This window comes from Carassius gibelio, chromosome A25 (assembly GCF_023724105.1).
Source record: "Carassius gibelio isolate Cgi1373 ecotype wild population from Czech Republic chromosome A25, carGib1.2-hapl.c, whole genome shotgun sequence".
NCBI lineage: Eukaryota > Metazoa > Chordata > Actinopteri > Cypriniformes > Cyprinidae > Carassius > Carassius gibelio.
In genome coordinates, this window is record NC_068395.1 from 16,977,809 (window position 1) to 17,004,444 (window position 26,636).

Genomic DNA, 26,636 nt, shown 5'->3' on the forward strand with positions numbered 1-26,636 from the left:
ATCGGTATTTCACGCATCTAATGGAAACAGGCAGGTAATGTTGGTAGTTATATTTATGCCAGCTGTGTGAAAATGTGTATTTGTCTCTTTTGTGTGAATTTGTGCAAAGGACAATTGTTCTGGATTCAACCATTTTGAAATTTAAAAAAAATATTGTTCTCTCTAGAGTGGACTATTGTAATGCTCTCTTAGCAGGCCTTCGAGGATGTACTATCAAGCCTCTGCAACTGATCCAGAATGCTGTGGCAAGAGTGGTCTTCAATGAGCCAAAGAGAGCGCACGTCACACATCTCTTCATCATTTTGGATTGGCTGCCGATAGCTGCTCGCATCAAATTCAAGGCATTGATGTTTGCCTATGAGACAACCACTGGCTCTGCACCAAAGAGCCTGAACTAGATAGCTCCAACTTATGCGGCCTCCAGAAGCTTGCGTTCTGCAAGTGAAAGACGCCTCGTGGTACCATGCCAAAAAGACACAAAATCACTCCCACAGAACTTTACCTGGACTGTTCCAATCTGGATGAATGACCTCAAATCGAGTCTTTGAAAAATATATTTTTAGTTAGTTAAGGTTTAGTTATTTGCTAACTGTTCTTTGTATGTGCTGTAAAAGACCAACCTCATTTGAAAAGACATGTGAGTGAGAAAAGGATGACAGACTGTTCATCTTTGGTTGAAATATTGATAAGATTTTGAAATAATTGGTGTTGCTTGGTTTAAAGGGATTGTTAACCCAAAAATTAAAATCTGACCACACATTCTCACTGTAAACTAACTATTCACAATGAATTTTGCCTTAATAAACTAGTGAGCATAGTGAGTGACCTGGCATGTGACGTCAGACAAATTACAAAGGGACGCTGGTACACAATAGAGGTAGCTTTTTATTGGTCAAAGCAAGTTCCTCTCAAGCATACCGTGGTGTGGCGAAGAGAAGCAGCGTCTCGTTCCCTTCGCAGGGAACAGGGGTTACAGTCGGAACCCGAGATATTCCCCTTTGAGGGAACTCGAGCTGTGTCGTATGATGATACTTTGTGGAATGAGATACCTTCTGCACCACACCGAATAATGTCTGTCCTAGTGTGAACTGTCCAGGCACAACTTAGGATGAGAGCACCTGAAGGAAGATGCAGACTGTAAAAGGAGACCCTTGCAAGGAAACCCCTGAAAGAAGGGCTTTAGAAGATGCCATACTTCTAGTGGAATATGCCCTAATGGCCAGATGTCAAGGCATACCACAAACCTAGTAAGCCAAGGAAATTGCCAATATTACTAATCATTTGATTAGTGGTTGTGGATCCCTTCCTGGGTGACCCAAAACACATCAATAACTGGTCTGACCTCCTCCATTGAGAGCACCTCCGAACATACAGCTCCAAAGCCCTTACAGTTCAAAGCAAACAAAGCCTCTCTTGGTCTGCTGACACATGCAGTGGAGGACGGAAGGCCTGTAAAAGTATTGACTGGGCAACACTTGAAAGTCTCCAACTCGCTTGAAGGATGCAATAGACAACAAGAAAGTCATCTTTGAGTTGTTTCTTTATAGCTAACCCATACAATGAACTGTATTTTTGGCTATTGCTAAAAATATACCCCAGTGACTGAAGACTGGTTTTGTGGTCCAGCTTCACATATTGTCAGATCGAATCAGGACATGGTGGCCCTCGAGGCCTGGGAGAAAGCTCCTCAGAGCTCTGTACACTGGAAACATCTCCAGGAAATTTATGTGTCACTAAAAATTATGAAGCAGCCTTCCATGACTGTGCCTGAAATCGGTTATTTTTAGTGTCGATAAGATGCCCCCAAAACTTGGTCCTGGACAGAAACCAAGTCATACATAGATGCCTTCATGCTCCGGTCATATAGAAGAACCAGCACGAAAGAACCAAGACTAGAGCACGTAGGCATCTACGTGTGCCTTTAATCATGTGGAATGGAAAACCCCTTGGTTTTCAACCACCACCACAGTGGTCACATGTACAGAAGGCCAAAAGATATCATGTTGGACACAATTGCCATGAGACCCAGCACCCTCTGAAAACGATTCATTTGGCCTAGCTTTATCCTAGATACTGTAGCCAGGATGGTCTCGATACGTGCAGGAGACAACCTTGCCCGAATCCCATACCCCACCCCAGGAACATAGTACACTGGGAAGGTATCAAAACACTCTTTTTTTGTGTTGTGTCTCAACCTCAGATATTTTATATGGTCAAGGAGAACATCTTGATGCTAAACTGCTATATCATAAGAGTGGGCCAATATGAGCCAGTCATCGATGTAAATCAATACACGGATGCCCTGCAGTCTTAGCGGAGCCAGAGCTGCATCCATGCTTTTGGTGAATTTGGAAGAAATCGAAGAACCTGATGTTGGAAAGCCTCACCCCCAATGCTGATCCTCAGGAACTTCCTGTGAGCAGGAAGGATGGAAATTTGAAAGTATGCATTCTTTAGGTTTATCATGATAAACCAGTCCATGGACCAGATTTATATCATGATAAAAGGAATCATTTCATCTTGAAACTGAATCTCCCAGAGAATGGTTCAGATTCCCAGATCATTGATGGGACGCAGCCCATAATCCTTCTTTGGAACCATGAAATACTGGCTGTATAACCCGGAATCCCACTTGGGAGGAGAGGGACTGCACTTCCTGGTCCAGCACCCGATCCTGCTCTAGGTCTATGGTAGTCCAGACCACCCCATTGAAATTCAGTGGGTGAGACCCGAACTGAAGTCTGTAACCTTATTCTAGATGCGCAGGACCCACTGAGACGTATTCAGAAGCTCTTTCCATGCTTCTAAGTGATCTACAAAGGGAATTAACCAGACAGACTGTTTACTCTGCATCCGTTGATCACCTCAGTTTTGATTCTCCTAGGCTGGAAGCTTAAGGAGTTTTTACTTAAAAACACACTGAGGGACAGGTGGAAGTTATTTTCTTTGAGGTTATACCACAAAAGCTGTAAACAGACCTTAGCTAAAAACCAACAAAAAAACAAACAAGACCTGAGTGCCTCATGTCAACTACCAAAGATTCATTGTTGACCATTACCAAAGAGCTGGTTGGCTATTGCCGTACTTCATTTGATTAAATCTCTCAGTTTAAAATTCAGATTTGTTAACCTACGGCTCATTTGCTGCAGATGTTTTGAGTTCACTAGTAGGACATTGAGCTGAGCTGCAGTGGCATGATTGAGTGCTGGGATTTGTGGGGGATTTAGAGCTCTTCTCCCAATCTGATCTGGTCTCAGCGGGTGGGCGGTCACTGGTATTAATTTATTAACATGAATATCCCAATTGCAAGACCAGCTTTAATCAGCAGAAAACCACAACAGCAGGCAGACAAGAATAAGAAGGGCACAAGTGTGACATTAAAATAAGAGAGATTAGCAAAAAGGGCGGCATTCAATTAAAAAGGTCAGAGGCACTGTAGGTCACTTCAGATTAAAGATGTCACATCTCTTCAAATATTTACTGACAGAAATGTATTGACAATAGGTGAACTTCATGAAAACATACTTGTGTTGTATAATTTTAAATTAGATTTTTCATTTTTCTTTTCAATTTTAGTTTGATTAATTGATTTGATTAAGGGTTTTTAAAAAAATGTATAACTTCATTATTTTTTTTTCTGTTTTATTTTCTGTAATTTGTGTGCTTCATCTAATTTATTAAATTTAGGAGCCAAGGCAACATTTCTTTTTTCTTTTTTTACGTTTAAATCTTTTGTTTTATCCAGCTTTTTTATAGTTTGAATTTTAGTTGAATTTTAGGACTTATTTCTTTTATTATTTTATTTGATATTATTCTTATTCTTGTTATTTGATTTGGGGGTGATGGGTGACCTGCATATGTTTTTATTATTATTATTATTATTATTATTATTATTATTATTATTTGTTTGTTTTAGATTCAACCAATTTCATTTACTATTACTGAAGAAAGAAAAAAAAGATAATATAAGACAGAATGGTATATCAATAATGAGCAAGAGAAATGGCATATCATTGTGTATATTCTACAGACAAGATTGTAGTGTCTGGTGAGTGAGAAAGGAGTGCATGTGACATGTTTGATGAAGATGTTTGAGGAGATTTAGCTGTCATCTTACCCATCTTAGACTTCCCGTCTTCATATTTCGTACGCTGTAGTACATGATGTACTATTCTGCTTCTGGTTGAGTTTGAGAAAAACGTCTCTCTGTTGTTGATGGTAAAACTACAAGAAAACAAAGTACATGGTTTTAAGACACAAAGTTGCTGTAAGTTGCATGCATTAATCTACTAAACTGAATACAGTCAATATTAATATACCAACAGCAGCATAGAGATCAGTACTCAAAGCTTTAGTATGTCAGTGTAAATAATAAATTGGAGAGGACCACAGCTGACCCAACACATAAAGCTCAGAGCAGATTATATGTCTTACTACACCCACCTAATTAATATATTTACTATAAGATAGGCTTCCTTCTTGAATGAAATTAATGTTATTAACAACTAAGCAAGCCAAAAGGCAAATATTGCATTCTTGATAGCTTTTACTTTCCCTAGAGACAGTATGAGACCTTTAGGTGCTGTCAGTTGCATTTTCCTGCCTTTAAATTTGTTTTTGCAGGCTTTTCATCCCCCTCCCTTTGCTTCACTCTTGAGATGCTTCACTTTCACTTCGACACTTAGGTTAGAAGAACATCCCACTGGTGAAAAACTGACCAGCTATTGGGAATGTCTCGTTTCATGACTTTTGAGTTTTAAAATTCCCTGAGAAGGTAACAAAAAGCAGTGTGTCCTCTGCCCATACCTACTGCATGCCTAAGAGTTATTTTCTTCAGCCTATCAGAATCTAGGCAGTGAGGGGGACATTTTTCAGACAGTCACGCAAAGGCATGTTTTCATCATTTGGACAGTGCTTTGTTTCCTTCTCAGGGAATTTTAAAACTTGAACGTAAAGCTTTAGCACAAATTAGATAAAAGAAATAAAAAATTAGTAAATGTGCTCTAAATACACATTTAACATTGCACAATTTGAAGTTCTAAAATTACAGGGGCGGGGTGTAATAGGACATTTTTGACAGGATTCTGCTACTGTGGAAAAAAATACAAAACCATCATCTGTATCACGGGTTTAGATTTTTTTAATTTTACTTTATATTTTTGACACTGCAGGGCATTAGAAATATATCTGCAGAGTGTTTCCAAGTTGTTTTTCAGGTTAAACCCTACTTGCCCTCTGTGTTTACAAAACCTCTGGCCGGCCTCAAATAAACCCTTCCTAACAGCCCCTACTGAACAAAAACTAACTCACTAGCTCTACTGTCCCAGGACACCGTTCTTCATGAGGTCATGCATTTACACTGATCTCTGTTCTGTGAAGTAAACATCAGAAACCAATGAGTCACGCATTCACAAACAGTCATCAGGTTCAAGTACTGTACATCAAGTACATGGTCTGAAAGTGCCTCCATCATAAAACCTGCTCTCAAAGGGTCAGCTGAGGCTAAAATCTCTGATCTGTGGTGGATTCAATAAGTCCCTCGAGCTCATTGGTGAATGAAGGTTGCAAGATTGTGTTTCCAGCCTCAGTTAGCAAACCATGGCTGAAATGTATATGAGGCCATGGCTATTTAATTGCAGTATCATATTCCCAGAAAACAAAAAGTGCCGTGCGATCACATTTTTGTTCTGTATACGTAAAATATATGATATTATCTGAGAAGACGTGAAATTTATTTAAAACAAGGTCATGGAAGAGGGACATACTGGTGCATTCTGGCCCTGCTGAAGGGGGCGGTGTAGCAGTCGGTTTCCTCCAGGTCTGGCAGCGCCTCTTTATCCAGTTTCATGGGGTTTCTGGGCAGCCAGCTCTTCATCTGACGATACCTCAACTGAAATTGACTGTACACATAACGTTTGCATTGGCATTTGTCAAAAATAAGGCCCAACAAGAAGAAAAAACAACTCCAACGAGCAGAGATATTATTTTCTTCATTTCACTCACAGTCACTTCTAGAATTAAATTATTTTCTGATGCAAATTACATCAAGCCTGATTAAATCTCTGAGATGCACAACAAATATTGGGCTAATTAACTATATACATTTTTTACGCCCCACAGTCTGACTCGGATTAAATTTCAAGAAAATTATCAAAATTGAGATACAGTACTTGAGAGGCTTTTGACTTTAATGCAAATAAAATGAAATCATTAACTATCAGCCAAACATGTGGAAACCCAGAACAGTAACAGTCCTACCTGCCCATAGTTTTTTTCTTCCAGTCTGTGAAGTAACACTTTTTCCTATAAAATATATATATACTGTATATCACATGGTCACAATGCATCCATATACAGTACAGTATGAAGTATAATAGAGAATGGTGACAGTAATTTCTACCTGAAGGGCATTCTGATGTTCATCTGCTCAGCATATTTACACAGCGTGTCCCACGGTGCATGAATCTTCACAAACATGATATCACTGTTGGTTAATGAGGGCTGTCAAAGTGAAAAACAAATCATTATCGGCATATACATTCAATTAATATGACATGTCTTCCATTTATAATATTGGAACTGAGGTTTATGAGCAGAAACGACACATAACTGAAATATTGCGCACAATTCTTATTACGTTTTTGACTCTTGACTTGATTAGTTTTGTTCTCAAACTTATCGGCTTAAGTCGTGATATATCAAATACTGTATACTACATTATAATCGGTTATGGTAAATATACGACATTTCTTTAAATATTTTATTTTATACATTTAATTTCATTGCAAATAAAATTTCCATAGCTTATTTGTCCAAACAATGTTTATCAGAATATTAAGTAGTAGGCGTGAAAGCATGCTAACATCAGACTCTATGAGAATCAATCAGGAGTCAAGTCTCCTGTCTTTCCATCACATTAAAAGTGCTATTTGTGGGCTGTGCAGTTGTCTATGAAGAGTTGTACTTCTAAGGTTTTCAGACAGAATGCATTAGAAGGCAGCGGCCCAGACAGCAAGCCATCTCACTTTGGAACAGAGCTAGTGTCTATTTTCTGCTGCCATTCAAAATAACCCTGATTGTTCTATTCTGTGATCTTTCCTTGAGGGCAAAAATAATCAATCCCAACAAATGACCTTTAAAATACCACTGTAATCCAGAGAAAGACCTTGTTCTGTACCTCCTTCTCCAGCATTAGCCCTTCCGCCCGCAGGTTCCTCTCAAATGTGGCCCTCTTCTCCACCTGAGGGCTGGATTTCTTATAGACTAATATATAGTCAATGCGCTTCTTCCCATCTCTAAACATCAATCCTGAGGGCTTTTCTAAATTGTTCCCCTGAAAAAAGAATCAGATTTTTTTGTTGTTATTACTATTTCATTACATTTTATTAGATAAATATATATATATAAATAAAAAATAGTTCTGTTCAGTTTTAGTCCTAAAACATTCAAGGCATGGGTTTCCTAAGGGATTTCAGAATTATCTTTTGAAATATGAGTGTCATTTATGTCCAACCAAATTGGGAAATACACTTCAAATAACATTTTACCAAGGACCTTTTTGTATTTATAAATCAAAAACTACTTTTCTAAAAACTCATTAGAATTTCCAGAGAGGATTTTTCAGTGTTGGCTTACAAATTAACATTATTGAATATCATCTTGATATTCTGCTGAATCAACATTTCATTGTGAGAAAGAATGAACATGTTAATGTGATAAGCCTTTTTAATGGATGCTACTCAAAGTAAAAAGTTAGTGTTGCTGTGTCACAGAGGTAGATCATTGTGTTAGCAGTGCAAAAGGTTGTGGGTTCATTTCCCAGGGACCACTGTCACGGTGTCTCTTTGTGTTTCCCTGGGTGTCCACTAGTGGTCTCACTTCCCCATAGGCACCTCACCGCAGGCACTACAATTCCCACAAAGCCTTGTCCCTTCATCACAGTAATTGCACTGCTCTTAATTGCACTCAGGTGTCTTCACTTCATAGTCATTACCCTGCCTACATTAACCGGTTTGTTTTCATGGAGTCCTTACTTTCCGTCACCCAGTTTCCTAGCATTCCAAGTTTCTAGTTTCTAGTTCCTGTTCTTGTTTGTCAGCACCACAGCACAAGGTGGTCGCCAGCCCAGCACCACAGGGCAAGATGGCCGTCAGCCCAGCGCCACTGCACAAGATGGCCGCCGGTCCAGAGTCATGGCATAAGATGACCACCTGTCCAGCGCCTCTGCACAAGATGACAGCCACAGTTGACCCTCCAGAGTCGAGTCAGGTTCCCGTTGACCTTCCAGAGTCAAGTCAGGTTCCCGTTGACCTTTCAGAGTCGAGTCAGGTTCCCGTTGACCCTCCAGAATCAAGTCAGGTTCCCGTTGACCCTCCAGAGTCGGGTCAGGACACCGTTTACACTTCAGAGTTGGGTCAGGTCACCGTTGGCGCTCCAGAGTGAGGTCAGGTCACCGTTGACACTCCAGAGTCAGTTCAAGTCACCTTGACGCTCCAGAGTCAGGTCAGGTCACCGTTGACGCTCCAGAGTCAGGTCAGTTCACCGTCGACGCTCCAGAGTCAGGTCAGGTCACCGTTGGCGCTCCAGAGTGAGGTCAGTTCACCGTTGACGCTCCAGAGTCAGGTCAGGTCACCGTTGGCGCTCCAGAGTGAGGTCAGTTCACCGTTGACGCTCCAGAGTCAGGTCAGGTCACCGTTGGCGCTCCAGAGTGAGGTCAGTTCACCGTTGACGCTCCAGAGTCAGGTCAGGTCACCGTTGACGCTCCAGAGTGAGGTCAGGTCACCGTTGACTCTCCAGAGTCAGGTCAGGTCACCGTTGAAGCTCCAGAGTCAGGGCAAGTCACCGTTGACGCTCCAGAGTCAGGTCAGGTCACCGTTGAAGCTCCTGAGTCAGGTCAAGTCACCGGTGATCTTCAAGGGCAAAGTCAAGTTACCAGTGTTCTTCATGGGCAAAGTCAAGTCACCGACTATCTTCATGAGCAAAGGCAAGTCAACATTGATTTTCATGGGCAAAGTCAAGTCACCAGTGTTCTTCATGGGCAAAGACATGTCACCATTGATCTTCATGAGCAAATGCTAGTCACCATTGATCTTCATGAGCAGAGTCAGGTCACCAATGATCTTCATGAGCAGAGTCAAGTCACCAATGATCTTCCTGAATCCAGTCTAAACACCACGGAACTACCAGAGTCTCTCCACATCTCTGCTGAACTACCAGAGTCTCTCAAGGTCTCTGCTGAACTACCAGAGCCTCTCCACGTCTCTGCTGAACTACCAGAGCCTCACCACGTCTCTGCTGAACTACCAGAGCCTCACCACGTCTCTGCTGAACTACCAGAGCCTCTCCACGTCTCTGCTGAACTACCAGAGCCTCACCACGTCTCTGCTGAACTACCAGAGCCTCTCCACGTCTCTGCTGAACTACCAGAGCCTCTCCACGTCTCTGCTGAACTACCAGAGTCTCTCCAGGTCTCTGCTGAACTACCAGAGCCTCACCACGTCTCTGCTGAACTACCAGAGCCTCTCCACGTCTCTGCTGAACTACCAGAGCCTCACCACGTCTCTGCTGAACTACCAGAGCCTCTCCACATCTCTGCTGAACTGATAGTCATTACCCTGCCTATATTAACCGGTCTGTTTCTGTTTGTTTTCATGGAGTCCTTACTTTCCGTCACCCAGTTTCCACGCGTTCCTAGTGTCTAGTTCCTGTTCCTGTTCCAGTTCCTGTTTGTTTGTTTTGGATTGATTTTTGGTTTTGACACCCTGCTTGTTGGATTCTGATTTTGGATTACCCATTAAAACCCACACTGCTTTTGGATCTCTCGTCTCCTGTGTTTCTGTGTTCCCGATTGTAACAAACACACATACTGATAACAAGTTATATCCTGAATGCACTGTAAGTCGCTTTGGATAAAAGCGTCTGATAACTCAAGATCTGATTTAGTTCATCATCAAACACATATCTTCAGCAGGTAAGAGGACAGATGTTGTACCTGTGTGGAGTCTGTGCGGGCCTCTAGCTTTGCTCTGGACGCTGGCTTCTGCTGGACGAGTAACGTTTCGCCTGTTTTAGGCTCTAACTCCGCCACCTCCCTCTCTTCCACATAGACATCCTGACTAGTGTCTGTCCAAGAGAGAAACATTGAGTTTTATGAGTTTAACTTATAACTTATTTAACTTATGAGTTTAACTTATATATAACAATAAAATTGTAATAAATATGCATGGGCAAATTGGCTCATAAAAGTTAGCCATTATTAATCGCAATGCCATTCATAACCCAGGTTATTGGCTGAGAAACAAACAAACAAACAAAATCTTTACCCATGAGTTAAAATGGCATCATGAGGGTCACACAGTTCTAGAGGATTGCCATTGGGAATAGCTTTCTTGGGGTATTACAGACCTAACTGGATTTGACAGGCTAGGTTTCGCTTGACAATGGGCTTTGAATTTGAATATGAAGCAACGAGCCATTAAATTTCTGCTAACACAAAGTTAGTGCTTTCGTCTCCAACATTTGCCTAATTTATCTTCTCAGTTCTGATCGCTGCTGACCGCAGCAGCCAGTAACCCTCATTAGCTCTACAGGTGTTTAGACAAGGCAGCTTGTTCCAAGTGCTGCTCTAAGGTTCCCAGTGAATCATTTCCAAGTGCTGACATTGCCGGACTCCTCTAAGAACAGCATTACATTTTCCCTTGAGTTTAGTACCACTAATGGTCATCATTTTGATACAACACTCTTGCCAGGAGATCTTTTAGCAAAAGCACCTGACCTGATGAGGTCAACACAAAAGCAGAATGAATAACGGATAATGAGATGGTCCTTTCTAAGCCAGATGATTTTCATAGTTATTTTGTGCCTTTAGTCCACAAGCATGCAGAGAAATTTAAACTCTGTCTTTTGTTGGGACAATAAGTGGTGGTTTGGATCTGATTCATTTCACTGGCCATGATAAAAGCATCTGCCAAATACTACATGTAAATGTAAATGATATTACCATATTCAACCACATGATAACTGAAATACAAAGAAAGAAGTTTGCCTAATGCGTACCTATGGGAGGAGGTGTGATGTGTGTGCAGGAGGCACTGACGTTGTGAGTGTATGTTTTGGGTTCAGGACTGAGAGGCACAGACAGGAAGTGATTGAGGTTCTGAGGATGCGTCTGACTCTGAGCCAGACACGGCAGACTGCGGCGAGACGACTTTAGCGTTTTCTCCTTCAAAATCTCACTGATACTGGTGTGCATACCTGCTGAGAGAGAAACACAGAAATACATAAACAAGACTTTGGATTAAAAATACCAACATTTCAACTTTGAATATCAAAATAGATTCTCTTCAAAAAGGCATTTTTCATTCTGTTGCACATATCTCAAGAGTCAGTGTCATCGGTATTTGATCCAAATTCTCTGTAATGCAATATAGTACCAGTAAAAATCACTTACCAAATATCAAATACAAAGGTACAGTGATCACATCAATGATAACCAGTGTATTACATTTACTTAATTAAATAACTCCTGGAAGCACAGTCAGTCTTTATTGACTCACACGGTCAGCTAAGGATAAAGGATTTACTAACTGCATTTCAGAACCACGTGGGCCTAATGCTGTTCGATGGTTTGCAATAGTCAGATGAAACAGCAGATGTTTTGGTAGACATACTAATTTCCATTAAAGGGGCCATAGACAAGCTGACATGACGTGGGACCCCATGCGAATGCGTGGTGCATAAACACCCCACTGTTAACTGTTAATCAACAAAGTTAGCCTTATTTTAAAATGTTCCAGAAAATACGTATTTTAATAATATTTAAACTCAAAAGATTTCATTTTTAAAAGCATATCAACATCACTGGCCAGAAACATACAACATCATTTTAAAATCGAGATCTCATTTTAATATAATATTACAGTGAATGTATTCTGAATGTGCATTCTGTAGCTGCATTTTATCAGCTAATATGCATGAAATGAATGATAATGTGGCATAGCAGAGTGAAATTAATCCTGCTTGCAAAAGAAAGAAAGAGAGAGAGAGAGACAATACACAGATAAACAATACACAATACAACAGAAAAGCAATATACACTGTATTTTTTAGTATATGTTAGATATATTGAAATTATTGATGTTGTGACATTGTGCTTGTTCAGTTGTTGACATTTCGAACGTAAAAACTAACCTAACTCTGTCAACATATTGAATCTCTATTCATTACTCAATTGTGCAATAATTCAAGTCACATAAACTGAACATTTAAAAAGCAAATGCTTTCCCATACTACTTTGCTTTACTTTAAAAGGTGTTTACCTTAAAATGAATGTTTCATCAGAGAAGTAATGTCAAAGCATGAACGTCTGATTCACACACATCCAGTGAAAAGCTCATTTGTAAGCCAGTGCTGGGAAAAGGCCTGGTCTATGGAAGCATATGGGTATAACAATATTCAATTTGGGATGTAATATGCAAAATGACAATGCAATGTGTAAAATGTCAATGCATTTCTGTATTTACATTTACATTTTCCAATACATTTGTGCAACGTTTGGTACATGGACAAGACAAGACAGACACAAATGTATTGGAAAATGTAAATGTAAATACAGAAATGCATTGACATTTTACACATTGCATTGTCATTTTGCATATTACATCCCAAATTGGATATTGCTACTCATATGCTTCGATACTGGTCTTCCTCACATGACCGCACAAAGATAGAGCTGATGAGGAATTCCTCTCGTCCCTGACGGCTTCAGCAATCGAACCCACTCATAACCCACGGCTGGCCTTTTAAATAGAGCTAACATGAAACAAGAAGCAAACCCAAAGTGCACACAAAGTTCAAACACATGCAGGACTGAATTAATCTAGATTTTCACACATTTTGGATGCGAGAGAGAATTCAGTACAAGACTCTTGAATCTCAGATGCTCAGCTCTAAAATATCTTCTTCCTGTAGCATCTTGGGATGAAGACTTGAGAGAGAAATACTTTGGGGTATTTCTATATTAACTTATTTTCCCTTTAATTTGAAGTTTGATTTGAGTGGTGCTTTCATGTGAACAATGCACCACCAAGATTGCGTGTTATCTGTGGTCGTTTCAAATGACTAAAGCATTCTGTTTGTTCCTCTCTGCTTAACCACCATTATATGATGCTTTATTAGAGATATCAGCTAACTAGTCATGGCTGTTTCCCAAACCTGTAACATGATTGCACTGCCATTGTTTCAACCACATTGATGCAGAACTGGCATTAATGACGTCATGCACAGGTGGTGCAGTAATAATGAGGTTTAAAGTTCATTTTTTAATCACTTTAACATATACTGTAGAAGGTAATTCCCGTACACATTTGGTAATTCAGTCAGCAGCTCTCTCTGATATGTTTATAACTCTGAAACGCTGCTATAACAACATTGGCACCCGAGGACTGCTTCACTGTTTTTGATCCCTGTGGTTTTGTTGGACAACCATAGGTCCCTTCTCTTTCTTCTTTTACTGTCCATAAATCCTGAGATTAGAAATGCAAATGCACACCGCTTGATTTGAGGCATCATTCATGTTTCGCATTGCAAATGGTGCAGGAAAAGTTACACGCATGTATATCAAGATGTAATTCATCCTGGTTTGCCAGATGATGAGATTTCCCACTGAACATATACTGAACACAGCATGAAAGTTTCTGAGATTGTGCAGAACACATGAATATTTAATGAGGTAAGCACTGAGGCAGTTTATGATTGGTTGTCTGCTACAAAACAACTCAACATAACATTCAAACACAGCATTGCTTCCCACTGCATTTCTTTTGCACAGCAGTATGTTAAGCCTGCTCTCTACCACGGTTTCATAACCGGGTTAAAACAGTGCTAAGCCCCTTTTAAAATTAGTCTACGGTGTAAACTTTCGATTTCTTGTTTACACACATATTCTGCTGAAATGTGTGTCTCTCTCATCAAAATGTGTGTAATATCTCCATATTGCCTGTAGAGATGCATCACCATTGCCCAGATTCATTATACTCCACAATAACCACAGCCCCCCACAGGCAGAGAAAATAAGACATCCAATCAACTGAATGCAGACTAATTATCTCCTCTGCTTTATCTGGGTTTGGAGACTTCTGTGCAAGAGACGAGCAGATGGTGCTATGGGCAGCACGTGCCAGAATGATGATATCGCATAAAAACACATAAAAACACTCATTAAACATTAGTATTCTTTGCATGATGCTGTAATTCTGAGTTTATATAATAATATTGAAGTTGTGAGAATAAAGTTGCATAAAAAATCTTTGAATATTTTAAAGTCAGCATTAAAAAGCGCCTAATAATAAATGCTGTTGTGGGAGCAAGTGGTTCTCATTAACACATTGTATAGGTTTATATAAAAATATACAAGTATATAAAAGCCTGTTGGGTCCAGATTTAAATCTGGCTCTGAGCTCATACTGGTCTGAAACATAATAAAGAGAGTGCAGCATTACAATTTCAATGTGCAACACTACACAGAACAGCAGTGCTCTGAACCTCTCTTCCTCCTTTCCTCTGCATTACTGCCTTCCTGTAATATTTTTCTATATAATCTCATCAAGCACATCTCCACTACTGATTGAAAACGTGAGACATAGAAGTGACATAATAAATGTTCCCAAAGACAACAAACACTGCTGTTCGTGCAGAACCACGCTTGCTGTGTCAGGGGTGAAAACAATCTGCAATCCTGGATTTATCCACAGAAGCAAAGCTCAATAGGACCTTGTGATTGAGTGAGATTATCGTTGTGTGTGTGTGTGTGTGTGTGTTCCAGCTGCACGCTCACACACGTGTCCCACCTGGACAGTTGATTCTTGACTTAAAACCTGCCTTTCACATCAATAATAAAAATAAAGAGTTACTCTAAACCGATCTAGAGTCTCGTTGCGTGTAATCCATGTACAGCTGTGTGTTGTTCACGTATCGTTCCAGCGTTCAGTTTCCATTTTTATACAACACACTGGGAAATGCTACATAGTGTATTCCTGCAGCAATAATAATGATAATAACTTAATTACGTGATCCTGGCTTACTTACTTTTCACAAACTAATATACATTTCAATAAAGCTTCTACTCAGGCAAGTTATGACCCTAGATAATAATACTGTATATGATTATCTCGAGATGACTCACAGTTGAACGTTTAGGTGTTTTGTATTTGCTGCATTTTAAACAGATCCACTGACTGCTGCACCATTGCATTTTATAAGAAACGACTGGAAGAAGACAGACTCTGTTTGCTAATATGAGTCGTATACCTCAGAGAATACTGCTTGAATACTGTCACATAATGCAAATGATATATCCCACAATGCAATGTGCTTGCACTTCGAATTGTGACAAATAAAATGGAACTAATATCAATCTTGACTGACATCAGCATCTCCATCATGTGTGATCTGTAATAGTGTACAGAGCAGTGTTCACTGAGCAACACACTAGTGTTATATTCTGATTATGTAAACTGCATTTGTTTACACACAATCTCAGAACAAAAGGCACAAAAGCAGTCACTGTGGCGGTTCCTTTTTAAATGGTACACCTATGTATTTACAGGGTCCATATTGGTACCTTAAATGTACATGTTAATACCCAAAAGGTACAAAATTGTACCGTAGAATACATATATGTGTAGTATATGGTGTACTGCCTTTAATATATGATGATTTAAATATATAAACTTACGAATGGGTTCAAATGCTATTAAGAAAATTTATAAAAATAAGAATAAACACACACGATTTAATGTCTCTCTCTCTCTCTCTCTCTCTCTCTCTATATATATATATATATATACATGCACATATATCACACGATCTTTGACACAATCTGTATTGTATAAAGCACCATATAAATAAAGATGACTGGATATATAACACAGATATCATTTCAGCCCATTCAGTGCATGTTATTGACAGGCTTCATGAAATTCAGCCAAATGTCATGTGAGGACAGCTGGTGAGTAAATTCAACCAATGTAGCTGGATTAGTGTTTATATAATGCACGTAGAGCCGGGTTAAGACCTAGAATAAGGAAAGTCCACGAATGAAGGTATTATTTTTATTCTACTGTAACCAAAAAAGGACCAAGAGAGATGCACTGCTATCTGAAAAGTAGCTGATATCTACAGAACAAAAGAAGTTTAAAAAAAAAAGCAAGTTGAAGTAAAGATCTTTCCTTGCTTGAGGAAATGAGAGAGTGAACGGAGTGAAGGAAATGAGGTCAGTGGGTTTGCCCGTCTTCCATTTCTGAAAACCGTGCATAATTTATCTCTGGTTCCCCACCGCTCTCGACACACAGGAGTTTTACATCGCCCTGCCCCACTAACAGATGCTTTTTATAGATCGGAGGCAGAGTGGGCTGGGTAACTCTACACCCCTCTCAGAGCCAGTCTTTACGGGACGTTTAGGGGCCGCCGGCTGACCATCAGATGAGGCAGGACTTACAGGAGCTCGACTGAGGCTTTTTCAAAATCAAGTGATTTACAGCAGCTACACTGACTCTGTGATACTGTTAGCAGAGTGCAATGCAGCCTAAATTAATTATTTGTGAGTTTGATGAATTCAATCTCCATCAGTCCGGAGTGTAAATTTGGTCTCGGCACTTTGTGATGGAATAAAATGAATTATAACGGAATAGTTCATCTAAAAAGGAACATTTGTTGAGAATTTACTCAGCCCCAGGTCAAACAAGATGTAGATGAGTTTGTGTCTTCATCAGATTTGGAGAAATGTAGCATTGCATCACCTGCTCAACAGTGGATGCTCTGCAGTGAATGGGTGCCATCAGAATGAGAGTCCAAACAGATGATAAAAACATCACAATAATCCACAAGCAATCAACACCACTCCAGACCATCAACTGCTTTCTCCAGTGAAAAAGTAATCGCATCTGAATCAGGAGAGAAATATGCATAAATCAAGCAGCATTTATACGCAGGAAACAGATTATGATGATTGTAGATTATGATGTGAGCGGACAACAGGGGATGGGATTCACTGGAGGAAGTGTTCTTATGGAATATGGACTCGCATTATAGCCGAAAGCAACGGATTGAAGTCAAAAACATTTTAACAATAGATTTGTTTGATCTATTTTTAGTTTCTATCAAGCAACAAGCTTTTCACTTCATAGGATGTTGGTGTTGATGTTTTTATAAGCTATTTGGACTCTACCTCTACATCTTGAATGGCCTGAGGGAGAGTACATTTTCAACTATTTTTAATTTCTTGGTCAACTATTCCTTTAAAAAAGTGTTTTTTTAGGTATTGTTTTTCATGTGACTGTTGTTTTTTATGATCTTCAGAACTGAAATCCCTCTATTTCAATCACACTGGGCCTTAGGTTAGTAGCAGATGGCACTTTTGCAGAGCTTAACCGTGTTCAGCACAGAATTACACACGAGCCAGTCAGCGCCGCACTGAAACATACAGACGGGAGATTACAGTATCCATCACTCTGTCCTCTTCTAATGTCAAACAATGTCATAGTGTGCCCTGTACATAAACATATACAAGCTGAATATCTACTCCTGTGTATTCCCTTGCCATCAAATGGAAATTCTTGCTAAATAGAAATAGTTCATTATTAAACTACGAATAATAAACTACATACAGTAGAAAATGATAGCACTTAAAACAATTTCAAACTTATAAGTAACATTATTTGATTACAAATGCTGTCAAAAGTGGGTGGCAATTTGTTGGTTAATATAAGTGTTACCATTTTTAGGTTAATTTTATTTTATTTAACATTGGAAACACTGAATGGGGAGAGCTACTTTAATACATGGGTGATAAAGTTAATTATTATAGCACCTTCATATAAAAAGCTCTTCAAGATTTTTTTGCAGAGAAAATGCATTAAAAAGGTCACCTAAAAATATGATTCAGTATTATAGTCAAAGGCGAACAAGTTAACATATAAAAAAGTTCAGAAAGGCTGAAACTATACTCTTAAATTCCCTGGATACAAATATTTATTATTTATTGTTTTGTTTTTGTTTTTTGTTTTCTTGCAGAAACAATTTACACTTGAAACCTATTAACAAGGTCTGATAACCAATGTCTTTATTAATCTTGACATTCCCATAATTTTTGAGCAAGTAATTCCCATTACTTTAATTGTGGTTTGACTTCACAAAGTACGGTATAGGAATTTTCCATACATTTTTCACAATTAAAGTAATTCTTTCAGCCATGAAAACAAATTGTGGCATTGATTCATTCCCTCATTTATTAAAAGCCAACACATTACTGATAATCACAGGTTGTTGTTTTCAATAATACCTCTATTGGTCTGTCTGGGGGTCCGTGATCTGCAGCGATACTCTTCCCCATCTGTGTGTTATGTAACATGACAGGTGGCAGGTCTGTGGCTCGTGGGATGTTGTGCAACACACACACACACACACTCTCTTTGACACAGAAAAAGATGAATTCACAGCTCCCCCGTGGAGAAAGCCACGTCTCCCTGAAAGTGGGCCCTCTCTTTTTAGCAACCTATATCCAGTTTAACAACTCACCTGTCCTGTCTATTACATCAAACATACAGCTTGAGCTTATATACACTCATGAGAGCCAGGAATGCGGTGCCAATCCCAGACACGCTGATATCGTCAGCCTCCTCCGAACTTGAGTTACTGGAGAGTCGCCCATGTCGCAGGAAGTCCTCGCGTCTGGCCAATCTGTTTGTGACGCCGATGGATCACTGCCACACAGCCAGAATCCCATGTTAACAAACTGCTTGCTTTTCAATTACTAATTTCTGGAGAGAAATCATCTAGCAGTTTGTTTATCCACATGCCATGCTTTCTTTAACAGTGAAGTCTTTATTATGGCTTCCGGTGTTTGTTCTGAAGCCATAAGGATTCGGATGCTTGTTGTGTGATTCTGGAGTGAGGCATATACAGTAAATTATCACCGCCGCGGAGGCATACATCAGTTTATTGCTTTAGGTTATTGTCCTGGTTGGAATTGATTTTGGTGCTCCACTGAGTCTTCAATGGTTTGAAGATGTCAGTACAGGAGCTAATAAATCTCTTATGGCAGCAGTAGATCTAATTTCTTCTTCTTATCACATTGCTCATGTCTCTGCTACATGTGGCTTCTCTTGAATGAAAGTGTGTTGGTCTCTAGTTCTGGCTGTTGGTCGGTTTCATCTGTCCAGCTTTCATCAGAATGTGCTTAATGTAACCCAGAAATGGCACATTTACATTGTGATGTACTGTCGGATATACATATATATATATATAGCTTTTGTATCAGACCACTGGAAAACTAAGGCCATTCCTACCAGTAGATTGTTCACTTTGTTCCAAAACAGGGAACTGAAATGTTACAATCCGTGTACAATCGCACAAGTAATGCAAGTAATGTAATCAGATTACTTTTTTCAAGTAACTAGTAAAGTAGTCCATTACTTTTTAATTGACAAGTACATTTCCGAGTTACTCCAGTTACTTTCTATTCCCATTTATTGCCTGGCAGCTCATCTGTCCTCATGTTGAGAGAAATCAGGAGTGAGTTTAGAGATGTGTGTGTGTGTTTGTACAGTATGAGGGTCACCGAGGAGGAACTAGACTCTGAATTCGGCAAAGTTTGCAAGTCAGGAGCTGTTATCACACATCTATTGTATAAGGCTGGATGACATCTGTCTCTGTCTGTCTGACTCTTATTTTAATGTCGTATTGTCACTGGTGATGTATTGTTAAAATTGTGCTAGAAGTGTTGATTCAGTGCTGTTGGATTCTGATTGAGAAGCAGGAATGTAATTAAAATTGCATGAAACTTCATAAAAGCTCAAATATTTCGCTGGCACAATTGCATTATTAAAAAGATCCCATTACTCACTGATTTGTCCAGGTTGCACACAAAATAGCCATTCCATGTATGATTTACCACACTACTGATCTCAAGTTTTGCCACAGGAACTGTGAAAACATTTTCTGTCAGAATGTAATATTATGAAGATTGTATAATGTAACATCTGAAACAGGCACAACATTGGCACACCATCTTGACTGAATGGATGACATGACTAAACATGCATCAGCATTTCCAAAAAGCTCGATTTTCGCTCAGCAAAAATGCCCCAAAACAGAGCTAAAAAGATGTGTTTTTAAATGTGTCCAGATTGAAGTGGATTTAGCTGTAGTCCAGTTTGGCCCTGCTCCTAAAATGAATTTGAGGGCATATTTTCAAGTCCACTTCAGTTTTATGTGGTAAATAATAAACCCCATCCTCAGCCGTCTGTCACACTTCCTACAATTATCATTAGCCGAGAATTCATCTCATGCTTTCAAGATTAGCCGAAATGCTAATCTTCATTATTTATGGTATTGCTAGTGTAATATCAATTATCAACACACAAACAGTACAATTTGCAAAGAACATAATGCTCACAATGTATTACCCTGGCACTGCATATCTCTGTGCTAATGTGATAAGATGCACTGTATGCCAGGGAAGGAGTCTGCGACCACACAAGCTTTGATGTGGACATAACTGAATATAAAACCCAGTCTTCTGCAGAGGCCTAAACATCAAAGAGTCTCTTTCTCTCTATTCCCATCACATCTCACCTTCCCTGACTGACATGTTTCTTCCTCTGCAGTCTCCATACTTCACTCTCACTGTATATCAAGGGCATGCACTGTTTGGCCAAAATCCTGTTTTGCTGTAAAATGCTGTAGTTGTTTTGTCATTAAGCACTTGAGACAGGCGAGGTTCTGGAGTCGGTGGATATTTGGGTTTTGGTCAGGCATCTGAGGAAGCTTCAGGGCCATTCTTTGAAGCAGAATTTGACAGCAAAAACAGCTGAACAGTTTAAATGAGCCAACACTAGTTCGCTGGGATCCCAGGTTCGGTCTGTTGGCAGTTTTCTGAGCCAGCCTGAGAACAGGTAAAGACTAAAGTTGTGTTGTTTTTACCAACATCTGGAATTCTTTTGAATGCAATTTCACCAATCAGACTTTTTACACATACCACTGTACTCTGTATGTGAAAGGGGTATGAATCCAGTTTAGTCCTTACCAGCTAATAAACATACGCCGAAAAAACAAATTGGTCAAGAAAATATTTTTACTCTTAGTAAATTTTACAAAAGTACAAAGAAAGTGCAAGCACGGAATTAAGCATTAATAGTTGATAATCAAACAATAACTACCACAAAACTGAAATTTCTGTAACATTTTAAAGGTGCCCTTGTTACACGTTACATGTACTTACTATTACAATTAATTATGCATAATTGCATGCAAGTAACCCTAAACCAAACCCTAATCCTAACCCTACCGTATAGTAAGAACATTTAATTAATTAATATCATTCAGTACTTAAATGTTTAAGTACACCGTAACAAGGACACCTTAAAATAAAGTGTAAATGACATTTCTAAATTTGTTACGATACCTTGAAGAATATGAATATTTTAGGAATATTTGCTACCACCATGGGGGAAAACATTAAGGGCATACTGAAAAACACTGGAGAAAACTTGTGGATTTGCATACTTTTACTTCAAATTTCATTAGAAAGAAGTATGACGTTATGATGAAATGTGTATAGATCAATTATGTAATGGTAAATCTGAATGCCGAATTTGTTCTTAAGTCACACGGTGCATTTTATGTAGTTTTAAGTTATTGGGAACCCAAACCGAAAACCACAGTTCCAGCGAACACTTGCAAACAGTCTCACAAACTCTTGTGCTTGGAACTACAGCTCTCGACCTAGTTTCTTGTTAGTATAACATGTGGACTTTAATAGATCATGCTCCCGAGTGCACATGTTTGTGTGTGCTCTAAAATCTGACTTAAGTATGACTTAAGAGGGAAACTGCGACTGAATTATAACAAAAGAGAACAAACTAGTCGAGTAGTCCTCAGATGCCATGTTCATTATCTGCAGCAATAATCTAATGTTTATTCGACCTTAAACTAGTTAATTCGCTGGAATTATTATTCAACCGTGCATGACGATATCAATGACGACTACGATTTCATATTATTGAACACAGTCTTCAGACATATGTGATAAGTGTACCAGAGTGACTTTTGGATAAAAGCATCGGCTTACTGTAATAAACAGAAATTGCACTAGTGAACTAGTCTCCCGTGAAACCCTGAAGAAGCAGCATTTAGTGGCTTTAGCTTTGTCCTGGCATGCTGCACAAGTCCTAAATAATTAACCGGGAGTCATTAAAGAGCCTCTAATGGTTGCAATAATCTGCATATCCGCTCTTAGATCGATAGCTGATGACCGTGACTCTAGGTAGTGCAGAGTGCCACTATAAATACATGCTTAAAGGGGAAATGTCTAATTTACTGTGGCACAAGAAATGGCATCACACTGGAGCCATTCAGTCCAATCACGTAACATCCAGAGATACAACGAGGAAGAGCTTGATAATAAAGTGTGTCCTCACAGGTGTGGAACAGACTCTCTTTTAGCTTCTAATCCCTCTTAGCTACTATTACTGTCCTCCTAAATCTTTCAGCACTTTTCTGCTATCAGCAACCCTGCGGAGAAGTAATCAGGTTGAGTGAATTTCCTCAGGAACTACTGTATAATATCTGGATTATCCGTGCTTTTATGTGTTATTATATATTACATTTATTTAAGCATAAGATAGCATACAATAAAATCCAGAACATTCTTATTATTTATTTTTGTTTTGTTTTGTTTTGTTTTTCTAAAAATAATTCAAATGTGTTAATAGGGCCACAGTTACAGTATGTGTTGTTAAAACAACACGATCATCTTGTTCTTTATTTATTACTTTTTATTTAAGTTATTTTAACTTGTATAATTGGTATTAGTTTTTAGTATTATATGTTGACTCTGTGGTGAAGTGTAGTACTAATGAGATTTTATAGAGCTGTTTCCTCAAGTGCTTTTCTTTACATTGACCACGTCCTGAGAAGTGTAATTATATCTGTTTGTGTTACTGAATCTAATATCTTCAACATAAGGAACAAAGCACTTTATCAAAACAAAGTGTTACATACAGTACGCCTCTAGTTTCACAATAGTGCATGGAAGCTGTTGTCCTTTTCTTCCCATGGCGAGCTACTAAAACCTGTAAAACCGTCTCTTTCTTTTCCATTTCACTGTAATCAAATCATCAATTGAGTCAGAATCACCCTGAGAGCAGCGATTTTCAGCACAGTGTGATTTCATAGGCAGACGACCACTCAGTGTGTGTGCGACCCCATTAAACCAGATGAAGGAAGATCAATGGAAAGTGTTTTCCCATAACCCTGAGTCAAGATCTACCAGTAACTGCCTTCTTTTTTTTATTCTATGGTTCATGTTACTAATCACCAAAACTACTGCTATGAGAACAACAAGAGCGAAACATCCAGTGCAATTAATGGATCTGTATAACTCCCTAAGTTACATCAGAGATGCACATCACAGATAAGTAGTTTTAATATAAAAAATAGACAAATATACGAGAGAGAAATCATTGATTAAAAAAATTATAATAAAAAGAAAAAAACATTCCATCCTTTCAGAATATGGGATCAAACAAAGGCAATAAATACTAAAATAATATAACCACATATTAAGCAGCATTTTAAACACGCTCACAATAAAATTAATATTTTAATATTTAAATGTGTATAAGCTTTGAAAACTCATCTCTGATCTACGCGAATGAGCTCAACTGTTGTTTCTCTCGTGATCTGTTCACGAGAACGATACTGTAGTCTCGTGGCATCTGTAGCACTCGAATATGCGACAAACACTTCATCACGAAGTTGAGCATATCATGAAAGCATCTCTAAACCGTACACTGGGGTAGCCTACAGCTGCCCAGAGCCGCACTTTCCCCCGAAACACGTTATCACACACAAACCCCCGCAGAAACAGCGCTCGCACTGACCCTTCTGCTGCTTGAAGGACTGTATGGATCCAGAGTGATGCACCATGGTGGCTCCCGACTCAGATCCTCGCGTGCACAAGATGAAGGCAGGATACATGGGAGAGTCTGGAGCGATCGCGTAGGTGTCTCTCCTCTGCGCAACCCGACACCTGGCTACCCTCGAGCTCCACCATCCGGGGATGTTGTCATGGTTTCGCACTGTAGGAGGATGGACGGACACCCGTCAGTGGCTCGATGTTTTGGGGGACGTTCACACAGGACGTGCTCTCGCGTGCCGTCTGCGCTATTTTGAACTGTTGGACACATTTAATTGTAGGCTGCGTCTGTGACTGTTACGTCGCGTCCTGCTCTTTATTCATAACGCTTTGCGACATAGCGTTGCGATCTACGACGCGCTGTCAAGTTAAACACAGTAACTTTTTGAAAAACACATCTCCGACGCTTTCTGTTCCATTCCGTTCTGTTGTTGAACACGAGATAAGGAGATGATGAAACGAGTCAATGCCATTATCCCCAGCAAATAATACACCAGCTATAGTCATAATCTCCAGTTATTTGCTCCATTTTGTCAGAGAATTTAGTCATGAGGCAGAAAACATGTTCTGTATACTGTAAAAAGCATGTGGTAAAAAGGCAATGTCGATTAGCAATGGATTATAAATATATACCAACTACAAAAAAAAAAAAAACTAAAAAAAAAAAAAAAACTCTTACCTCTGTGCTTGCCAACAAGGGTTTCTGCAGTGAGTACTAAGTCATGTTTTACCAGGGATCGAATACTTATTTCACTCACACTGGAATGCAAATCAATTTCTTACCTTCATATAAGGATTTATTTATTTATTTATGGATTTTTTTGGTTGGTATTCTGTCTCTATATATTAAAATAAACCTACCATAAAACCATTTATACTATTTATACAATTTCTTTGTAGATGGACAGACTTACAAAATCAGCAGGGGATCATATAAATTTAAGGTACAAATATGGACTCTTTAGGTACAAAGGTTTGCCTTTTGAACCACCCCAGTGACAGCTTTTTTACTTTTTCTAAAAGTGTACAAGAAATGTACCCCAGACTTTCAATGTATCAGTTTAAACACAGTCCAATCAATGTAAATATATACAGGCCAAAAATCATCATGTCAAAAGTTTAAATGCAGCTTACTAGTCTTCCGACTTCCATATTGTCACTACTCTTTTAAAATCTTCTCATAGTTTTTGAAGAGTGCTTGAATGCGCTGGACTGGAGTGAAAATATTCTTTGATAATTTAAAAGTTCTTTGCTCTCATTTTGTACAATGAAAGAGTTACAGGCTAATTAGTAACTTACAATGTTTTTTGTTAGTTTTTTTTTTTAATTTATGTTAAATACTAAGAAGACCTTGAAAGATATATATTACCAAAGTTAATGTTCCTAAGTGTGTTCCCCGAAGTGTCCCTTAGGAAGCTTCTTAGCACGCTGACTCTTACGTCTGACGTAACAAGAGCGCTGTCCAAAGTCAGGGTGCTGAATTAGTTGGCATCGATTGCTCATGAATCGATTTTCCACTTCACGCGATGGTGCAATACAGCGTTAAGAAAGACAACACGTTCTATGCAAATGAAACATTCCTCAAATTATTACAGTAACATTTATTTTAACATAGTTTAAGTTATCAGTAAAATATAGACTATAAATTAAATTATCAAATGGTCAGTAGTATGTTCACACGATATGTTGTGACGATATGTTGTGCCACTCGTGCCGCTTCTTGACATGGGTTTAACAATTAAAAATTATGTAATACACTTTTATATTAATGGTAAGGTACTTTACCATCAGAATTGATTGGCAATCAATCAATCAATCAATCACCTTTATTTATATAGTGCTTTAAACAAAATACATTGCGTCAAAGCACTGAACAACATTCATTAGGAAAACAGTGTCTCAATAATGCAAAATGATAGTTAAAGGCAGTTCATCATTGAATTCAGTGATGTCATCTCTGTTCAGTTTAAATAGTGTCTGTTTTTATTTGCAATCAAGTCGGTGATATCGCTGTAGATGAAGTGACCCCAACTAAGCAATCCAGAGACGACAGCGGCAAGAAACCGAAACTCCATCGGTGACAGAATGGAGAAAAAAACCTTGGGAGAAACCAGGCTCAGTTGGGGGGCCAGTTCTCCTCTGACCAGACGAAACCAGCAGTTCAATTCCAGGCTGCAGCAAAGTCAGATTGTGCAGAAGAATCATCTGTTCCTGTGGTCTTGTCCTGGTGGTCGTCTGAGACAAGGTCTTTACAGGGGATCTGTATCTGGGGCTCTAGTTGTCCTGGTCTCCGCTGTCTTTCAGGGCAGTAGAGGTCCTTTCTAGGTGCTGATCCACCATCTGATCTGGATACGTACTGGATCCGGGTGACTGCAGTGACCCTCTGATCTGGACACAGACTGGATCTGGTGGCTACGGTGACCTCGGAACAAGAGAGAAACAGACAAATATTAGCGTAGATGCCATTCTTCTAATGATGTAGAAAGTACGGTGTTATGTGAAGTGTTTCCGGTTCCGGTTTACCTAATTAATGCAGCCTAAAAATCCTTTAACGGATTTGGATATTAAAAGCATATTAGTATGTTATGTGTATGCCAGGTTAAAGAGATGGGTCTTTAATCTAGATTTAAACTGCAAGAGTGTGTCTGCCTCCCGAACAATG

General features: G+C 39.1%; 1 protein-coding gene across 2 annotated transcripts in view; it reads right to left on the reverse strand.

The window, feature by feature from the left end:
• Positions 1-24,284, reverse strand: part of LOC127947119 (anoctamin-3-like) — a 66,996-nt gene extending 42,712 nt beyond the window's left edge. The window contains exons 1-8 of one of the 2 annotated variants that reach the window (XM_052544099.1): positions 23,940-24,284; positions 11,056-11,256; positions 9,992-10,122; positions 7,178-7,333; positions 6,401-6,501; positions 6,259-6,303; positions 5,766-5,900; positions 4,118-4,224 (exon numbers count right to left, since the gene is read on the reverse strand). In XM_052544099.1, coding sequence (XP_052400059.1) covers positions 4,118-4,224; positions 5,766-5,900; positions 6,259-6,303; positions 6,401-6,501; positions 7,178-7,333; positions 9,992-10,122; positions 11,056-11,256; positions 23,940-24,036 — 973 coding nt within the window. In that variant the 5' untranslated portion in view covers positions 24,037-24,284. The remainder of the gene's footprint in view (positions 1-4,117; positions 4,225-5,765; positions 5,901-6,258; positions 6,304-6,400; positions 6,502-7,177; positions 7,334-9,991; positions 10,123-11,055; positions 11,257-23,939) is intronic. The other variant, XM_052544100.1, reaches the window with a different exon arrangement.
• Positions 24,285-26,636: the final 2,352 nt, after the last annotated feature.